Below are 19,109 nucleotides of genomic sequence, written 5' to 3' on the forward strand. Positions count from 1 at the left end.
TGGACTGTGAATTAAGCTGTCTGGGGGAAGGCTGTGGACTGTGAATTAAGCTGTCTGGGAGAAGGATGTGGACTGTGAATGAAGCTGTCTGGGAGAAGGATGTGGACTGTGAATAAAGCTGTCTGGGAGAAGGCTGTGGACTGTGAATAAATCTGTAGAAAATTAGACTATGTAATGGTGTAATGGTGTGTGGTGTCTGGCTCGTACCATCCATCCAGCGGGGCAGGAGCACTCCCCCGTGACGTGATGGCACGTTCCACCGTTCTGACACGGGCAACGCAGCTCACACTGGGCGCCATGACTACCAGAGGGACACCGCTCACCACAGCTGAAGGGACACAGGAAGAGACCAGTGGAGACATCATGAGACCCACCTAAACTGTTTAATGTAATGTATTGACACACCCACATATAGCCTGGTGTCTGATCTGAACTGTGTAATGTATTGAAGAACCCACACATAGCCTGGTGTCTGATCTGAACTGTGTAATGTATTAAAGCACCCACATATAGCCTGGTGTCTGATCTGAACTGTGTAATGTATTAAAGCACCCACACATAGCCTGGTGTCTGATCTGAACTGTGTAATGTATTGACGCACCCACACATAGCCTGGTGTCTGATCTGTATGTGTAATGTATTGAAGCACCCACACATAGCCTGGTGTCTGATCTGTATGTGTCTTACCCAACTCCACTGTCTACCATTGTTATATACATGTATAGTTGTTATATATACAGTGTTGTCACGTATACTCCCTCTCCGGCCTCTAGGTCATCAGGCTGCTGATTGTCCCGCACACCTGTCACCATCGTCAAGCACACCTGTCACCATCGTCAAGCACACCTGTCACCATCGTCTCACACACCTGTCACCATCGTCAAGCACACCTGTCACCATCGTCAAGCACACCTGTCACCATCGTCAAGCACACCTGTCACCATCATCAAGCACACCTGTCACCATCGTCTCGTGCACCTGTCACCATCGTCAAGCACACCTGTCACCATCATCAAGCACACCTGTCACCATCGTCAAGCACACCTGTCACCATCGTCAAGCACACCTGTCACCATCGTCAAGCACACCTGTCACCATCATCAAGCACACCTGTCACCATCGTCTCGTGCACCTGCGCCTCATGCCTCTCACCTGGACTCCATCACCTCCTTGATTATCTTCCCTATATCTGTCTCTCCTTGGTTCTTTCCTCAGGTGTTACTGACTCTGTTTTCATGTCGATGCGTTGTCTGTGTTTCCTGTTCGTTGTTTCTTCTGTTTATTAAAACCCTCCCTGAACTTGCTTCCTGACTCTCAGCGCACATCGTTACATGTATGTACAGTTGTTATATATATGTGTGTAGTTACAGTACCAGTCAAAAGTTTGGACACACCTACTCATTCAAGGGCTTTTCTTTATTTTTACTATTTTCTACATTGTAGAATAACAGTGAAGACATCAAAACTATGAAATAACACATATTGAATCATGTAGTAACCAAAAAAGTGTTAAACAAATCAAAATATACTCGAGATTCTTCAAAGTAGCCACCCTTTGCCTTGATGACAGCTTTGCACAATCTTGGTATTCTCTCAACCAGCTCCATGAGGTAGTCACCTGGAATGCATTTCAATTAACAGGTGTGCCTTGTTAAAAGTTAATTTGTGGAATTTATTTCCTTCTTAATGCGATTGAGCCAATCAGTTGTGTTGTGACAAGGTAGGGGTGGTATACAGAAGATGGCCCTATTTGGTAAAAGGCCAAGTCCATATTATGGCAAGAACAGCTCAAATAAGCAAAGAGAAACGACAGTCCATCATTACTTTAAAAAGAGAAACGACAGTCCATCATTACTTTAAAAAGAGAAACGACAGCCCATCATTACTTTAAAAAGAGAAACGACAGCCCATCATTACTTTAAAAAGAGAAACGACAGCCCATCATTACTTTAAAAAGAGAAACAACAGTCCATCATTACTTTAAAAAGAGAAACGACAGCCCATCATTACTTTAAAAAGAGAAACGACAGTCCATCATTACTTTAAAAAGAGAAACGACAGCCCATCATTACTTTAAAAAGAGAAACGACAGCCCATCATTACTATAAAAAGAGAAACGACAGCCCATCATTACTTTAAAAAGAGAAACGACAGTCCATCATTACTTTAAAAAGAGAAACGACAGCCCATCATTACTTTAAAAAGAGAAACGACAGCCCATCATTACTTTAAAAAGAGAAACGACAGCCCATCATTACTTTAAAAAGAGAAACGACAGTCCATCATTACTTTAAAAAGAGAAATGACAGCCCATCATTACTTTAAAAAGAGAAACGACAGTCCATCATTACTTTAAAAAGAGAAACGACAGCCCATCATTACTTTAAAAAGAGAAACGACAGTCCATCATTACTTTAAAAAGAGAAACGACAGCCCATCATTACTTTAAAAAGAGAAACGACAGTCCATCATTACTATAAAAAGAGAAACGACAGCCCATCATTACTTTAAAAAGAGAAACGACAGTCAATCATTACTTTAAAAAGAGAAACGACAGCCCATCATTACTATAAAAAGAGAAACGACAGCCCATCATTACTTTAAAAAGAGAAACGACAGTCCATCATTACTTTAAAAAGAGAAACGACAGCCCATCATTACTTTAAAAAGAGAAACGACAGCCCATCATTACTTTAAAAAGAGAAACGACAGTCCATCATTACTTTAAAAAGAGAAACGACAGCCCATCATTACTTTAAAAAGAGAAACGACAGCCCATCATTACTTTAAAAAGAGAAACGACAGTCCATCATTACTTTAAAAAGAGAAACGACAGCCCATCATTACTTTAAAAAGAGAAACGACAGCCCATCATTACTTTAAAAAGAGAAACGACAGTCCATCATTACTTTAAGACATGCAGGTCAGTCAAAGCGAAACATTTCTAGAACGTTGAAAGTTCCTTCAAGTGCAGTTGCAAAAACCATCAAGCGCTATGATGAAACTCTCATGAGGACCGCCACAGGAAAGGAAGACCCAGAGTTACCTCTGCTGCAGAGGATAAATTCATTAGAGTTAACTGCACTGCAGATTACAGCCCCAAAAAAGTGCTTCACAGAGTTCAAGTAACAGACACATCTCAACATCAACTGTTCAGAGGAGACTGTGTGAATCAGGCCTTCGAGGTCGATTTGCTGCAAAGAAACCACTACTAAAGGACACCAATAAGAAGAAGAGACCTGCTTGGGCCAAGAAACACAAGGAATGGACATTAGACTGGTGGAAATCTGTCCTTTTGTCTGATGAGTCCAAATTTGAGTTTTTTGGTTCTAACCGCCGTGTCTTTGTGAGACGCGGTGTGGGTGAACGGATGATCTCTGCATGTGTGGTTCCCACCGTGAAGCATGGAGGAGGAGATGCTTTGCTGGTGACACTGTCTGTGATTTATTTAGAATTCAAGGCACACTTAACCAGCATGGCTACCACAGCAGCGAAACGCCATCCCACCTGGTTTGGGCTTAGTGGGAGTATCATTTGTTTTTCAACAGGGCAATGACCCAAAACACACCCCCAGGCTGTGTAAGGGCTATTTGACCAATGAGAGTGATGGAGTGCTGCATCAGATGACCTGGCCTCCACAATCACACGACCTCAACCCAACTGAGATGGTTAGGGATGAGTTGGAACGCAGATTGAAAGAAAAGCAGCCAACAAGTGCTCAGCAAATGTGGGAACTCCTTCAAGACTGTTGGAAAAGCATTCCTCATGAAGCTGGTTGAGAGAATAGCCAAGAGTGTGCAAAGCTGTCATCAAGGCAAAGGGTGGCTACTTTGAAGAATTTAAAATATAAAAATATATTTGGATTTGTTTTACGCTTTTTTCCCCCACATGATTCCATATGTGTTATTTCATAGTTTTGATGTCTTCACTATTATTCTACAATGTAGAAAATAGTCCAAATTAAGAAAAGCTCTTGAATGAGTAGGTGTATCCAAACAGACTGGTACTGTATATATAGTTGTCACTTTGACTACCGATGTTATACAGCATAATGACTTTCAGATGCATCGCTCACCCTGGACCAGAGGAGAACAGTAGATAAGATAACCAGTTGACAGTAAGGGAAACAGACACTCACAATGCCCCGCTAAACAGATGAGTCATCCCATCAACTTAAAACAATCTCCTACATTACCTGGAGCCCCTGAGAACAAACCCCTACACCATAACCAGGAAACAGTCGCTACAGTCAATTACTGCTTTAAATCAAAAGACATTGAACTGATGTTTATACCCAGAGGACTAGTTCTCATGATAGTCATAGGGTCATAGACTGATGAGGTGACTGAAGACACTCACACTGCCCCGGTGTATCCCGGTGCACAGAGGCACTCTCCGGTCTCGTGATGGCAGGTGGCCCCGTTGAGACACTGGCACTCTAGCTGGCATTCCTTCCCATAGAGCCCCGTCTCGCACAGCTCCTCACAGCGCCAGCCCTGGTACCCGTCTGTACACACACACGCCCCCGTGATGGGGTTACACTGGGCCCGGTTCTGACACTGGCACCGGTTAGTGCAGTGGGGGCCCCAGAATTCAGCCTGACAACCTGGAGAGAGAGAGAGAGGTACACAAAACATTAAACATGGCAACCTGGAGAGAGAGAGTAGAGACAGACAGAGAGAGAGAGGTACACAAAACATTAAACATGACAACCTGGAGAGAGAGAGGGGAACACAAAACATTAAACATGGCAACCTGGAGAGAGAGAGAGATAGAGACAGACAGAGAGAGAGAGAGAGGAACATAAAACATTAAACATGGCAACCTGGAGAGAGAGAGAGATAGAGACAGACAGAGAGAGAGAGAAAGGAACATAAAACATTAAACATGACAACCTGTGGAAAGAGAGAGAGAGGTACACAAAACATCAAACATGACATCTCTCCATCCATGCTGACTGGCCAGCTAAGCTTCTCTGTGATGTTTCTCTGTTTCTAAAGAGACTAATTTACTCTAATATTCAGACAGCACCCTGGAACAGACAGAGAGAACACACACACTTCTGCTATGTTAAAGGCCGTGTTTAGTCAAATAGTCTGGATTTGGATTTCTCCTTCAAATTCCATCATATTTGGACCAAGTCAGATTAAATTAGCATCAGCTGAGTTTTGGCCAGAGAAACTATATCCACAAACATCCGGGAAATTGACTTTAAAGGCAGGTGTAGTGTGATGTCATCACATTGGGGCCTGGTTTCTTCCTCAGTCGTTCTTAATCGATGCTGGAGCGCCAGCGTTCAGCACAAACACAACCTGACTGAGCGCCAGCGTTCAGCACAAACACAACCTGACTGTAGCGACCACAAACGCAGACCTACATTTGAGTCCCGCTGGCAAAGAAACCAACTGAAGAAACTGATATCTGCTTCCCAAATGGCACCATATTTCCTATTTAGTGCACTACTACCCATAGGGCTCTGGTCAAAAGTAGTGCACTACTACCCATAGGGCGCTGGTCAAAAGTAGTGCACTACTACCCATAGGGCTCTGGTCAAAAGTAGTGCACTACTACCCATAGGGCTCTGGTCAAAAGTAGTGCACTACTACCCATAGGGCTCTGGTCAAAAGTAGTGCACTACTACCCATAGGGCTCTGGTCAAAAGTAGTGCACTACTACCCATAGGGCTCTGGTCAAAAGTAGTGCACTACTACCCATAGGGTGCTGGTCAAAAGTAGTGCACTACTACCCATAGGGCTCTGGTCAAAAGTAGTGCACTACTACCCATAGGGCTCTGGTCAAAAGTAGTGCACTATAAAGGGAACAGGGTGACATTTGGAATGCATATCAACTGAAGATCAGAGGAGACCCTGGAAGCGGTTGTTGAACCAGACAGAGACAGTCTGAGAGACTTGTAAAGTTGAACAACTTTATTTCCCAGCAAGCGAGTGTCAAGGGGGAGTCTACTGCTAGTGTTAAATGTTTCATTGATATTGAGCGGAGTGGGGGACAGAGCAGTGACGAGACAGGACCATAAATTACCTTGTCTCTCTCTTGCTTCTGTCTCTCCCTCTTTTCTCTATCTCTCTCTCTGTCTTTCTCTCTTTCTGTCTCACACACAAACACACATGCTCACACTATCTCTCTCTCTCTCTCTCTCACCCACCAATTGCGTCATGCTCTGCCAGTGACTACCTCTCTCTCTCTCTCTCTCTCTCTCTCTCTCTCTCTCTCTCTCTCTCTCTCTCTCTCTCTCTCTCTCTCTCTCTCTCTCTCTCTCTCTCTCTCACCCACATATTGCGTCATGCTCTGCCAGTGACTACCCCTCTCTCTCTCTCTCTCTCTCTCTCTCTCTCTCTCTCTCTCTCTCTCTCTCTCTCTCTCTCTCTCTCTCTCTCTCTCTCTCTCTCTCTCTCTCTCTCTCTCTCTCTCTCTCTCTCTCTCTCTCTCTCTCTCTCTCAATTTTCAATTCAATTCAATTCAATTGACTTTATTGACATGGCAAGTTCATTATTACTTACATTGTCAAAGTATACATATCGAAAAATAAAAATCTAATATATATATGTATATATATACAAAATATATATATATTTATATATAAATAAATGGTGGAACCAACAGCAATAATAATAGTAGTAGTGGACATGGGATTACCATTAATAACAGCTACAACAACAATATTAATCAGAACAACAATACATTAAAGCAACAGTAGTAGACCAGTGTCAACATGACTTGAGAAGACATATGACCTGGTATGAAAGACAAAACAAAACTAAGCTAAATGGGAAATATTATCAACATTACTTTGCATTTTTCACTGGCTGTCCCTCAGGTTGTGGCAGGAGGACACATATTTGGCTGCCAAAACTGCACATTTTGGCTTTTCACCCAATAAATATTTGATTTTTTCTTCATCTTTTATAGTTTCAAATTCTTTGTATTGAGTTATAATTTTGGGAAAGAAATATGCTCTTAGGTCTGAGTATTTGTCACAGTGTAGTAGGAAATGCACCTCTGTCTCTACCTCTCCCCTGGAGCAGAGTGAGCACAGCCTGTCCTCTCTGGGCAGCCAGGTTTGTCTGTGACGACCGGTCTCTATAGCCAGACTGTGCTCACTGAGTCTGTACCTAGTCAATGTTTTCCTCAGTTTTCTATCAGTCACAGTGGTCAGATAGTCTGCCACCATGTACTGTCTGTTTAGAGACAAATAGCATTGAAGTTTACTTTGATTTTTTGTGGTGTCTTTCCAATAGGTTATATATTTTTCTTTTTGTTTTGTGATGATTTGGTTGGGCCAGATTTTCTGAGGGCTGTCCCGAGGCTCTATGGGGTTGGTTTGGGTTGGTGAACTGAGCCTCAGAACCAGCTGGCTGAGGGGACTCTTCTCTGGTTTCATCTCTTGACATTGTAGAGCTGTGTGATGGAATGTTTTGGGGTCACTTGTTTTTAGATGGTTGTAAAATTTGATGGCTCTTTTTTCTATTCGAATGAGGAGGGGGTATTGGCCCAATTCTGCCCTACATGCGTTATTTGGAGTTTTTCTTTGTACTTGCAAAACAGTCTTGCAAAACTCTGCATGCAATATTTCAATTGGATGTTTGTCCCATTTGGTAAATTCATTATTAGAGAGTGGACCCCATACTTCACTACCATATAGAGCAATTGGTTCTATAACTGATTGAAAAATTTTGAGCCAGATTCTAATTGGAATTTCAATTTTGATGTTCCTTTTAATGGCATAGAATGCTCTTCTTGCTTTGTCTCTCAGCTCATTCACAGCCATGTGAAAGCTACCTGTGTTGCTGATATTTAGTCCTAGATATGTGTAGTTTTTGGTGTGTTCTAATAGAACTGTGTCCAAATAGAATTTATATTTGTCATCCTTATTTCCCGACCTTTTTTGGAATATCATTATATTTGTTTTTTTTAGGTTAACGGTCAGAGCCCAGGTCTGACAGAACCTGTGAAGACGATCTAGGTGCTGCTGTAACCCCTCTTTAGTGGGAGACAGCAGCACCAGGTCATCTGCGTACAGCAGACACTTGATTTCAGTGTTGTGTAGGGTGATACCAGGTGCTGCCGATTCTTCTAATATTTTTGCCAATTCATTAATGTAGATGTTAAATAATGTTGGACTTATTGGGCAGCCCTGTTTCACTCCACGCCCCTGAGAGAAGAAGTCTGTTTGCTTGTTGCCAATTTTAACCGCACATTTGTTTTTAGTGTACATTGATTTAATAAAATCATATGTTTTCCCTCCAATACCACTTTCTATTAGTTTATAAAAAAGACCTTTGTGCCAAATTGAATCAAATGCTTTCTTGAAATCTACAAAACACGAGTAGATTTTGCCTTTTTTTTGGTTAACTTGTTTATCAATTAGAGTGTGGAGGGTGTAAATGTGGTCTGTTGTACGATAATTTTTTAGAAATCCAATCTGGCTTCTGCTCAGGACGTTGTGTTCGTCAAGGAAATGATGTAGTCTGCTATTTATAATACTGCAGAGAATTTTCCCCAAGTTGCTGTTAACGCAAATTCCTCTGTAATTATTTGGGTCAAATTTGTCTCCATTTTTATAGATTGGTGTGATCAATCCCTGGTTCCAAATATCGGGGAAAATACCTGCAGTGAGGATAATGTTGAAGAGTTTGAGTACTCTCTCTCTCTCTCTCTCTGTCTGTCTCTCTCTCTCTCTCTGTCTCTGTCTCTCTCTCTTCTCTCTCTCTCTCTGTGTCTCTCTGTCTCTCTCTCTCTCTCTCTCTCTCGTTACCTCCCACCTCTGTAAAAGTTTTTATCATCACACCGGTTCTATTATTCAACAGAGAAGAAGAAGAGAGAAGAGCTGAACTCAGCAGACTAATTACAGAGGCCAGGACAGGCAGCAGACTAATTACAGAGGCCAGGACAGGCAGCAGACTAATTACAGAGGCCAGGACAGGCAGCAGACTAATTACAGAGGCCAGGACAGGCAGCAGACTAATTACAGGGACCAGGACAGGCAGCAGACTAATTACAGGGACCAGGACAGGCAGCAGACTAATTACAGAAGCCAGGACAGGCAGCAGACTAATTACAGGGACCAGGACAGGCAGCAGACTAATTACAGGGACCAGGACAGGCAGCAGACTAATTACAGAGGCCAGGACAGGCAGCAGACTAATTACAGGGACCAGGACAGGCAGCAGACTAATTACAGAGGCCAGGACAGGCAGCAGACTAATTACAGAGGCCAGGACAGGCAGCAGACTAATTACAGGGACTAGGACAGGCAGCAGACTAATTACAGATGCCAGGACAGGCAGCAGACTAATTACAGGGACCAGGACAGGCAGCAGACTAATTACAGAGGCCAGGACAGGCAGCAGACTAATTACAGGGACCAGGACAGGCAGCAGACTAATTACAGGGACCAGGACAGGCAGCAGACTAATTACAGGGACCAGGACAGGCAGCAGACTAATTACAGAGGCCAGGACAGGCAGCAGACTAATTACAGGGACCAGGACAGGCAGCAGACTAATTACAGAGACCAGGACAGGCAGCAGACTAATTACAGGGACCAGGACAGGCAGCAGACTAATTACAGGGACCAGGACAGGCAGCAGACTAATTACAGAGGCCAGGACAGGCAGCAGACTAATTACAGGGACCAGGACAGGCAGCAGACTAATTACAGAGACCAGGACAGGCAGCAGACTAATTACAGGGACCAGGACAGGCAGCAGACTAATTACAGGGACCAGGACAGGCAGCAGACTAATTACAGGCAGCAGACTAATTACAGGGACCAGGACAGGCAGCAGACTAATTACAGGGACCAGGACAGGCAGCAGACTAAGGGGTGTGATTGAAATGGAGGCTGGGGGAGGGGGCGAGCCTGTTACAGCTGTATTAGATGGGACTTGAAAGGGGTGTGGTTGAAATGGAGGCCGGGGGAGGGGGCGAGCCTGTTACAGCTGTATTAGATTGGACTTGAAAGGGGTGTGGTTGAAATGGAGGCCGGGGGAGGGGGCGAGCCTGTTACAACTGTATTAGATGGGACTTGAAAGGGGTGTGGTTGAAATGGAGGGGGCGAGCCTGTTACAACTGTATTAGATGGGACTTGAAAGGAGTGTGGTTGAAATGGAGGCTGGGGGAGGGGGCGAGCCTGTTACAGCTGTATTAGATTGGACTTGAAAGGGGTGTGGTTGAAATGGAGGCCGGGGGAGGGGGCGAGCCTGTTACAGCTGTATTAGATGGGACTTTAAAAATGGTGAAAATCACCAACCAAAATACATGTTCTATCACATTGACCATACCATTTTTTGGAAGCCCATTTGTTTCTGAGTTCGGGCAGATAAAGTTTATATGACAAAACTTTTTCTAAGACGCGTACTTTTCAGATTTTCCCGAACTCACTTCCTTGTTTAAATCACTTGCTGCTTGCGCTTTTGAAGAACACAATGTAAAGGGGAGGATCTGAGGCGTTCTGAGGCTCTGTGAAACCAGACGTCTGGACAGAGAGAGAGAGACGGCTTGTGGGCGAGACTACTAAACCCCCCCCTTTTCTCCTTCACTCATTCCTCTTTTGTGTTACTTCTAACTAACTAAAGGCTTTTGAAGACTAACTGTATGTGTCACAGCAGGCTTATTAAAATGTGAACCGTACAATAACACACATTACCATTCCGTTATTCATTAGCAGCAACAATAGGCCATGAGTCCCCAAGACAGGTCTTATAAAAGACCACATACCTGGCTACACTACAGGTACTTCTGACGATGGTTGGCCAATTGTATGCTATGACTAAAACCTCTTGAGAGAGAGAGCGAGAGAGACAGAGAGAGACAGACAGACAGACAGACAGAGAGAGAGAGAGAGAGAGAGAGAGAGAGAGAGAGAGAGAGAGAGAGAGAGAGAGAGAGAGAGAGAGAGAGACAGAGAGAGAGAGAGACAGAGAGAGACAGAGAGAGAGACAGAGAGAGAGAGAGAATGGTTCAGCATGAAAGGAGGACCAAGAAGAAAGAACAGCAGTAATGAGTGAGGTCTGTAATCTACTTCATGTTTGAAGGCCACAGTGACCCGGGCAGGTTATTCAGTACAGACGACCAACCCGAACACACAGCCACACACATGCATACGTAGCAGATGGGGGATGTGTACAACTCACTCCTCAGCCTGAAGTGTCTCCAGTTGTGCTGCCCAATCGCGAGCTTTTCAGTGGCGTAACTAGGTAAGATGCTTCAGGAGAGCGGTCACGTGTGTTAGTGAGGCAGAGGACCCCGGGGTTCAAGCCTCGTTATGAGCCCAATCAGAAGGAAGCTAAGCTAACAGCTTACTAAGCTAACATCAGCCAGTCAGGAGGAAGCTGTCCTTACTAAGCTAACAGCAGCCAGTCAGGAGGAAGCTGTACTTACTAAGCTAACAGCAGCCAGTCAGGAGGAAGCTGTCCTTACTAAGCTAACAGCAGCCAGTCAGGAGGAAGCTGTACTTACTAAGCTAACAGCAGCCAGTCAGGAGGAAGCTGTACTTACTAAGCTAACAGCAGCCAGTCAGGAGGAAGCTGTCCTTACTAAGCTAACAGCAGCCAGTCAGGAGGAAGCTGTCCTTACTAAGCTAACAGCAGCCAGTCAGGAGGAAGCTGTCCTTACTAAGCTAACAGCAGCCAGTCAGGAGGAAGCTGTACTTACTAAGCTAACAGCAGCCAGTCAGGAGGAAGCTGTACTCACTAAGCTAACAGCAGCCAGTCAGGAGGAAGCTGTCTTTACTAAGCTAACAGCAGCCAGTCAGGAGGAAGCTGTCCTTACTAAGCTAACAGCAGCCAGTCAGGAGGAAGCTGTCCTTACTAAGCTAACAGCAGCCAGTCAGGAGGAAGCTGTCCTTACTAAGCTAACAGCAGCCAGTCAGGAGGAAGCTGTACTCACTAAGCTAACAGCAGCCAGTCAGGAGGAAGCTGTACTCACTAAGCTAACAGCAGCCAGTCAGGAGGAAGCTGTACTCACTAAGCTAACAGCATCCAGTCAGGAGGAAGCTGTGCTCACTAAGCTAACAGCAGCCAGTCAGGAGGAAGCTGTACTCACTAAGGTAGCAGCAGCCAGTCAGGAGGAAGCTGTGCTCACTAAGCTAACAGCATCCAGTCAGGAGGAAGCTGTACTCACTAAGGTAGCAGCAGCCAGTCAGGAGGAAGCTGTGCTCACTAAGCTAACAGCATCCAGTCAGGAGGAAGCTGTGCTCACTAAGCTAACAGCATCCAGTCAGGAGGAAGCTGTACTCACTAAGGTAGCAGCAGCCAGTCAGGAGGAAGCTGTACTCACTAAGCTAGCAGCAGCCAGTCAGGAGGAAGCTGTACTCACTAAGCTAGCAGCAGCCAGTCAGGAGGAAGCTGTACTCACTAAGCTAACAGCAGCCAGTCAGGAGGAAGCTGTACTCACTAAGCTAGCAGCAGCCAGTCAGGAGGAAGCTGTACTCACTAAGCTAGCAGCACGGCATCCAGTCCTGAGATATCATGAGGAAGCTGTACTCACTAAGCTAGCAGCACGGCATCCAGTCCTCTACATGTGCACACATGCACACTGTCTGAGTAACTCCTTCCCTTTATCTGGTTTGCTAACATTTGCCAGTTTACAACATAAAACCAACGAACGGTATTTAACAGTAGTTGAAAAATCCACAAGCAACTCCTCTTCTCAAGACACACATAAGAGCTTCCATGGTGGGGAGAGAAAACCCTGTCCTCGTGGGGAAATAGGATGAGGGCCCCCTGCTGTGTGTGTGTGTGGATGACATTGTATCTGTTGGAAGTAAAACTATAATACATGACAAGCTCAATTTCTATCCATATTACCCAACAGGACTTAGAGGGAGAGGAAAAGCAGGCAGACTGGGAGGGAGGGAGGGAGGGAGGGAGGGCTACTGATTTAAGGCATGGACAGTTTACAGTACTGTGCAGATCCAGGGAGCTTGAAATAAGATATGGATGGAGAGAAAGAGAACAGATAGAGAGAGAGGGAGAGAAAGAGAGAAAGAGAGAAAGAGACAGAGACAGAGACAGAGACAGAGACAGAGAGAGAGAGAGAGAGAGAGAGAGAGAGAGAGAGAGAGAGAGAGAGAGAGAGACTACTACTATTATTATTGCTGTTAGTCCCACCATTTATTTATATATAAATATATATATATTTTGTGTATATATATACATATATATTTTATTGAAATTTTTCGATATGTATACTTTGACAATGTAAGTAATAATAACTTGCCATGTCAATAAAGTCAATTGAATTGAATTGAATTGAAAGAGAGAGAGAGAGAGAGAGAGAGAGAGAGAGAGAGAGAGAGAGAGAGAGAGAGAGAGAGAGAGAGAGAGAATATGATGTTATAATCTTGCAGGGTGAACTGCAGCTATCCTGGTGAAGGGTACAGTACTATCCTGGTGAAGGGTACAGTATTATCCTGGTGAAGGGTACAGTATTATCCTGGTGAAGGGTACAGTACTATCCTGGTGAAGGGTACAGTACTATCCTGGTGAAAGGTACAGTACTATCCTGGTGAAGGGTACAGTATTATCCTGGTGAAGGGTACAGTATTATCCTGGTGAAGGGTACAGTACTATCCTGGTGAAAGGTACAGTACTATCCTGGTGAAGGGTACAGTATTATCCTGGTGAAAGGTACAGTATTATCCTGGTGAAGGGTACAGTATTATCCTGGTGAAGGGTACAGTACTATCCTGGTGAAGGGTACAGTATTATCCTGGTGAAGGGTACAGTACTATCCTGGTGAAGGGTACAGTATTATCCTGGTGAAGGGTACAGTATTATCCTGGTGAAGGGTACAGTACTATCCTGGTGAAGGGTACAGTATTATCCTGGTGAAGGGTACAGTATTATCCTGGTGAAGGGTACAGTACTATCCTGGTGAAGGGTACAGTATTATCCTGGTGAAGGGTACCGTATTATCCTGGTGAAGGGTACAGTATTATCCTGGTGAAGGGTACAGTACTATCCTGGTGAAAGGTACAGTACTATCCTGGTGAAGGGTACAGTACTATCCTGGTGAAAGGTACAGTACTATCCTGTTGAAGGTACAGTACTATCCTGGTGAAGGGTACAGTACTATCCTGGTGAAAGGTACAGTACTATCCTGGTGAAGGGTACAGTATTATCCTGGTGAAAGGTACAGTACTATCCTGTTGAAGGGTACAGTATTATCCTGGTGAAAGGTACAGTATTATCCTGTGCGGCTCAGAAGGAAAGCAATAGCTACAGTAGCGTGTCCCGTTAAAGCGATAAGTCTCTCTCTGTGTGTGTGTGTGTGTGTGTGTGTGTGTGTGTGTGTGTGTGTGTGTGTGTGTGTGTGTGTGTGTGTGTGTGTGTGTGTGTGTGTGTGTGTGTGTGTGTGTGTGTGTGCGTGTGTGCAAATATTAATGCTGAGTGGTGTAAAGCACAGTAGCATACCCCACACCACTGTCTGCAGTACACAACTGATGAACACAGAGTTGGACCTCAGATCTTGGCTAAGCCCCACTGCTCACAGCCTGACTGCTAGCATGGAGAAAGTAACCAAGTAAGCATTTCACTGCACTGTTTATAATTGCTATAAAATGTGTACGTGATGAATAAACTAATGTAGTGGGGTAAGCATCTACTGTAAACCACACTGATACAGACATCTACAGTAAACCACACTGATACAGACATCTACTGTAAACCACACTGATACAGACATCTACAGGAAACCACACTGATACAGACATCTACAGTAAACCACACTGATACAGACATCTACTGTAAACCCCACTGATACAGACATCTACAGTAAACCACACTGATACAGACATCTACAGTAAACCACACTGATACAGACATCTACTGTAAACCACACTGATACAGACATCTACTGTAAACCACACTGATACAGATAACTACTGTAAACCCCACTGATACAGACATCTACTGTAAACCACACTGATACAGACATCTACTGTAAACCACACTGATACAGACATCTACTGTAAACCGCACTGATACAGACATCTACTGTAAACCACACTGATACAGACATCTACTGTAAACCACACTGATACAGACATCTACTGTAAACCACACTGATACAGACATCTACTGTAAACCACACTGATACAGACACCTACTGTAAACCACACTGATACAGACATCTACTGTAAACCACACTGATACAGACATCTACTGTAAACCACACTGATACAGACATCTACTGTAAACCACACTGATACAGACACCTACTGTAAACCACACTGATACAGACATCTACTGTAAACCACACTGATACAGACATCTACTGTAAACCACACTGATACAGACATCTACTGTAAACCACACTGATACAGATAACTACTGTAAACCACACTGATACATTCATCTACTGTAAACCACACTGATACATACATCTACTGTAAACCACACTGATACAGACATCTACTGTAAACCACACTAATACAGACATCTACTGTAAACCACACTGATACAAACATCTACTGTAAACCACACTGATACAGACAACTACTGTAAACCACACTGATACAGACATCTACTGTAAACCACACTGATACAGACATCTACGGTAAACCACACTGATACAGACATCTACTGTAAACCACACTGATACAGACATCTACTGTAAACCACACTGATACAGACATCTACTGTAAACCACACTGATACAGATAACTACTGTAAACCACACTGATACAGACATCTACTGTAAACCACACTGATACAGACATCTACTGTAAACCACACTGATACAGACATCTACTGTAAACCGCACTGATACAGACATCTACTGTAAACCACACTGATACAGACATCTACTGTAAACCACACTGATACAGACATCTACTGTAAACCACACTGATACAGACATCTACTGTAAACCACACTGATACAGACACCTACTGTAAACCACACTGATACAGACATCTACTGTAAACCACACTGATACAGACATCTACTGTAAACCACACTGATACAGACATCTACTGTAAACCACACTGATACAGATAACTACTGTAAACCACACTGATACATTCATCTACTGTAAACCACACTGATACATACATCTACTGTAAACCACACTGATACAGACATCTACTGTAAACCACACTAATACAGACATCTACTGTAAACCACACTGATACAAACATCTACTGTAAACCACACTGATACAGACAACTACTGTAAACCACACTGATACAGACATCTACTGTAAACCACACTGATACAGACATCTACGGTAAACCACACTGATACAGACATCTACTGTAAACCACACTGATACAGACATCTACTGTAAACCACACTGATACAGACATCTACTGTAAACCGCACTGATACAGACATCCACTGTAAACCACATTGAAGGTCTGTCTCTCCTTCCAGATGTTATTGAATAGAGAGAGAGAGAGAGAGAGAGAGAGAGAGAGAGAGAGAGAGAGAGAGAGAGAGAGAGAGAGAGAGGAGCAGGAGCAGCATTCCCCAAGAGAGGATGGCTTTCACTTCAGCAGTAATAAATTCATGAACTTCTTTGAGGAAAATATCATGATCATTAGAAAGCAAATTATGGACTCCTCTTTAAATCTGCGTATTCCTCCAAAGCTCAGCTGTCCTGAGTCTGCACAACTCTGCCAGGACCTAGGATCAAGGGAGACACTCAAGTGTTTTAGTACTATATCTCTTGACACAATGATGAAAATAATCATGGCCTCTAAACCTTCAAGCTGCATACTGGACCCTATTCTAACTAAACTACTGAAAGAGCTGCTTCCTGTGCTTGGCCCTCCTATGTTGAACATAATAAACGGCTCTCTATCCACCGGATGTGTACCAAAACTCACTAAAAGTGGCAGTAATAAAGCCTCTCTTGAAAAAGCCAAACCTTGACCCAGAAAATATAAAAAACTATCGGCCTATTTCGAATCTTCCATTCCTCTCAAAAAAAATTGAAAAAGCTGTGGCGCAACAACTCACTGCCTTCCTGAAGACAAACAATGTATACGAAACGCTTCAGTCTGGTTTAAGACCCCATAATAGCACTGAGACTGCACTTGTGAAGGTGGTAAATTACCTTTTAATGGCATCAGACCGAGGCTCTGCATCTGTCCTCGTGCTCCGAGAACTTAGTGCTGCTTTTGATACCATCGATCACCACATTCTTTTGGAGAGATTGGAAACCAAAATTGGTCTACTCGGACAAGTTCTGTCCTGGTTTAGATCTTATCTGTCGGAAAGATAGCAGTTTGTCTCTGTGAATGGTTTGTCCTCTGACAAATCAACTGTAAATTCCGGTGTTCCTCAAGGTTCCGTTTTAGGACCACTATTGTTTTCACTATATATTTTACCACTTGGGAATGTCATTCGAAAACATAATGTTAACTTTCACTGCTATGCGGATGACACACAGCTGTACATTTCAATGAAACATGGTGAAGCCCCAAAATTGCCCTCGCTGGAAGCCTGTGTTTCAGACATAAGGAAGTGGATGGCTGCAAACGTTCTACTTTTAAACTCTGCCAAAACAGAGATGCTTGTTCTAGCTCCCAAGAAACAAAGAGATCTTCTGTTGAATCTGACAATTAATCTTGATGGTGGTACAGTCGTCTCAAATAAAACTGTGAAGGACCTCGGCGTTACTCTGGACCCTGATCCCTCTTTTGACGAACATATCAAGACTGTTTCAAGGACAGCTTTTTTCCATCTGCGTAACATTGCAAAGATCAGAAATGTTCTGTCCAAAATTGATGCAGAAAAATTAATCCATGCTTTTGTTACTTCTAGGTTAGACTACTGCAATGCTCTACTTTCCGGCTACCCGGATAAAGCACGAAATAAACTTCAGTTAGTGCTAAATACGGCTGCTAGAATCCTGACTAGAACCAAAAAATGGGATCATATTACTCCAGTGCTAGCCTCCCTACACTGGCTTCCTGTTTAGGTAAGGGCTGATTTCAAGGTTTTACTGCTAACCTACAAAGCATTACATGGGCTTGCTCCTACCTATCTTTCCGATTTGGTCCTGCCGTACATACCTACACGTACGCTACGGTCACAAGACGCAGGCCTCCTAATTGTCCCTAGAATTTCTAAGCAAACAGCTGGAGGCAGGGCTTTCTCCTATAGAGCTCCATTTTTATGGAATGGTCTGCCTACCCATGTGAGAGACGCAGACTCGGTCTCAACCTTTAAGTCTTTATTGAAGATTCATCTCTTCAGTAGGTCATATGATTGATTGTAGTCTGGCCCAGGAGTGTGAAGGTGAATGGAAAGGCACTGGAGCAACGAACCGCCCTTGCTGTCTCTGCCTAGCCGGTTCCACTCTCTCCACTGGGATTCTCTGCCTCTAACCCTATTACAGGGGCAGAGTCACTGGCTTCCTGGTGATCTTCAATGCCGTTCCTAGGAGGGCTGCGTCACTTGAGTGGGTTGAGTCACTGACGTGGTCTTCCTGTCTGGGTTGGCGCCCCCCCTTGGGTTGTGCCGTGGCGGAGATCTTTGTGGGCTATACTCGGCCTTGTCTCAGGATGGTAAGTTGGTGGCTTAAGATATCCCTCTAATGGTGTGGGGGCTGTGCTTTGGCAAAGTGGGTGGGGTTATATCCTGCCTGTTTGGCCCTGTCCGGGGGTATCATCGGATGGGGCCACAGTGTCTCCTGACACCTCCTGTCTCAGCCTCCAGTATTTATGCTGCAGTAGTTTATGTGTCGGGGGGCTAGGGTCAGTCTGTTATAGCTGGAGTAATTCTCCAGTGTCCTGTGTGAATTTAAGTATGCTCTCTCTAATTCTCTCTCTCTCTTTCTTTCTTTCTTTCTTTCTTTCTTTCTTTATCTCGGGGGCCTCAGGACTACCTGGCATGATGACTCTTTGCTGTCCCCAGTCCACCTGGCCGTGCTGCTGCTCCAGTTTCAACTGTTCTGCCTGCGGCTATGGAACCCTGACCTGTTCACCGGACGTGCTATCTGTCCCAGACCTGCTGTTTTCAACTCTCTAGAGACAACAGGAGCGGTAGAGATACTCTTAATGATCGGCTATGAAAAGCCAACTCACATTTACTCCTGAGGTGCTGACTTGCTGCACCCTCGACAACTACTGTGATTAT

General features: G+C 44.1%; 1 protein-coding gene across 1 annotated transcript in view; it reads right to left on the reverse strand.

Annotated features, from left to right (window-relative positions):
- LOC139575133 (multiple epidermal growth factor-like domains protein 11) overlaps positions 1-19,109 on the reverse strand; it is a 168,289-nt gene that overhangs the window by 97,009 nt on the left and 52,171 nt on the right. The window contains exons 3-4 of the mRNA XM_071400136.1: positions 4,360-4,606; positions 208-328 (exon numbers count right to left, since the gene is read on the reverse strand). Of these exons, the coding sequence (XP_071256237.1) occupies positions 208-328; positions 4,360-4,606 (368 nt within the window). The remainder of the gene's footprint in view (positions 1-207; positions 329-4,359; positions 4,607-19,109) is intronic.

Source organism: Salvelinus alpinus, chromosome 5 (assembly GCF_045679555.1).
Source record: "Salvelinus alpinus chromosome 5, SLU_Salpinus.1, whole genome shotgun sequence".
NCBI classification, from domain to species: Eukaryota; Metazoa; Chordata; class Actinopteri; order Salmoniformes; family Salmonidae; genus Salvelinus; species Salvelinus alpinus.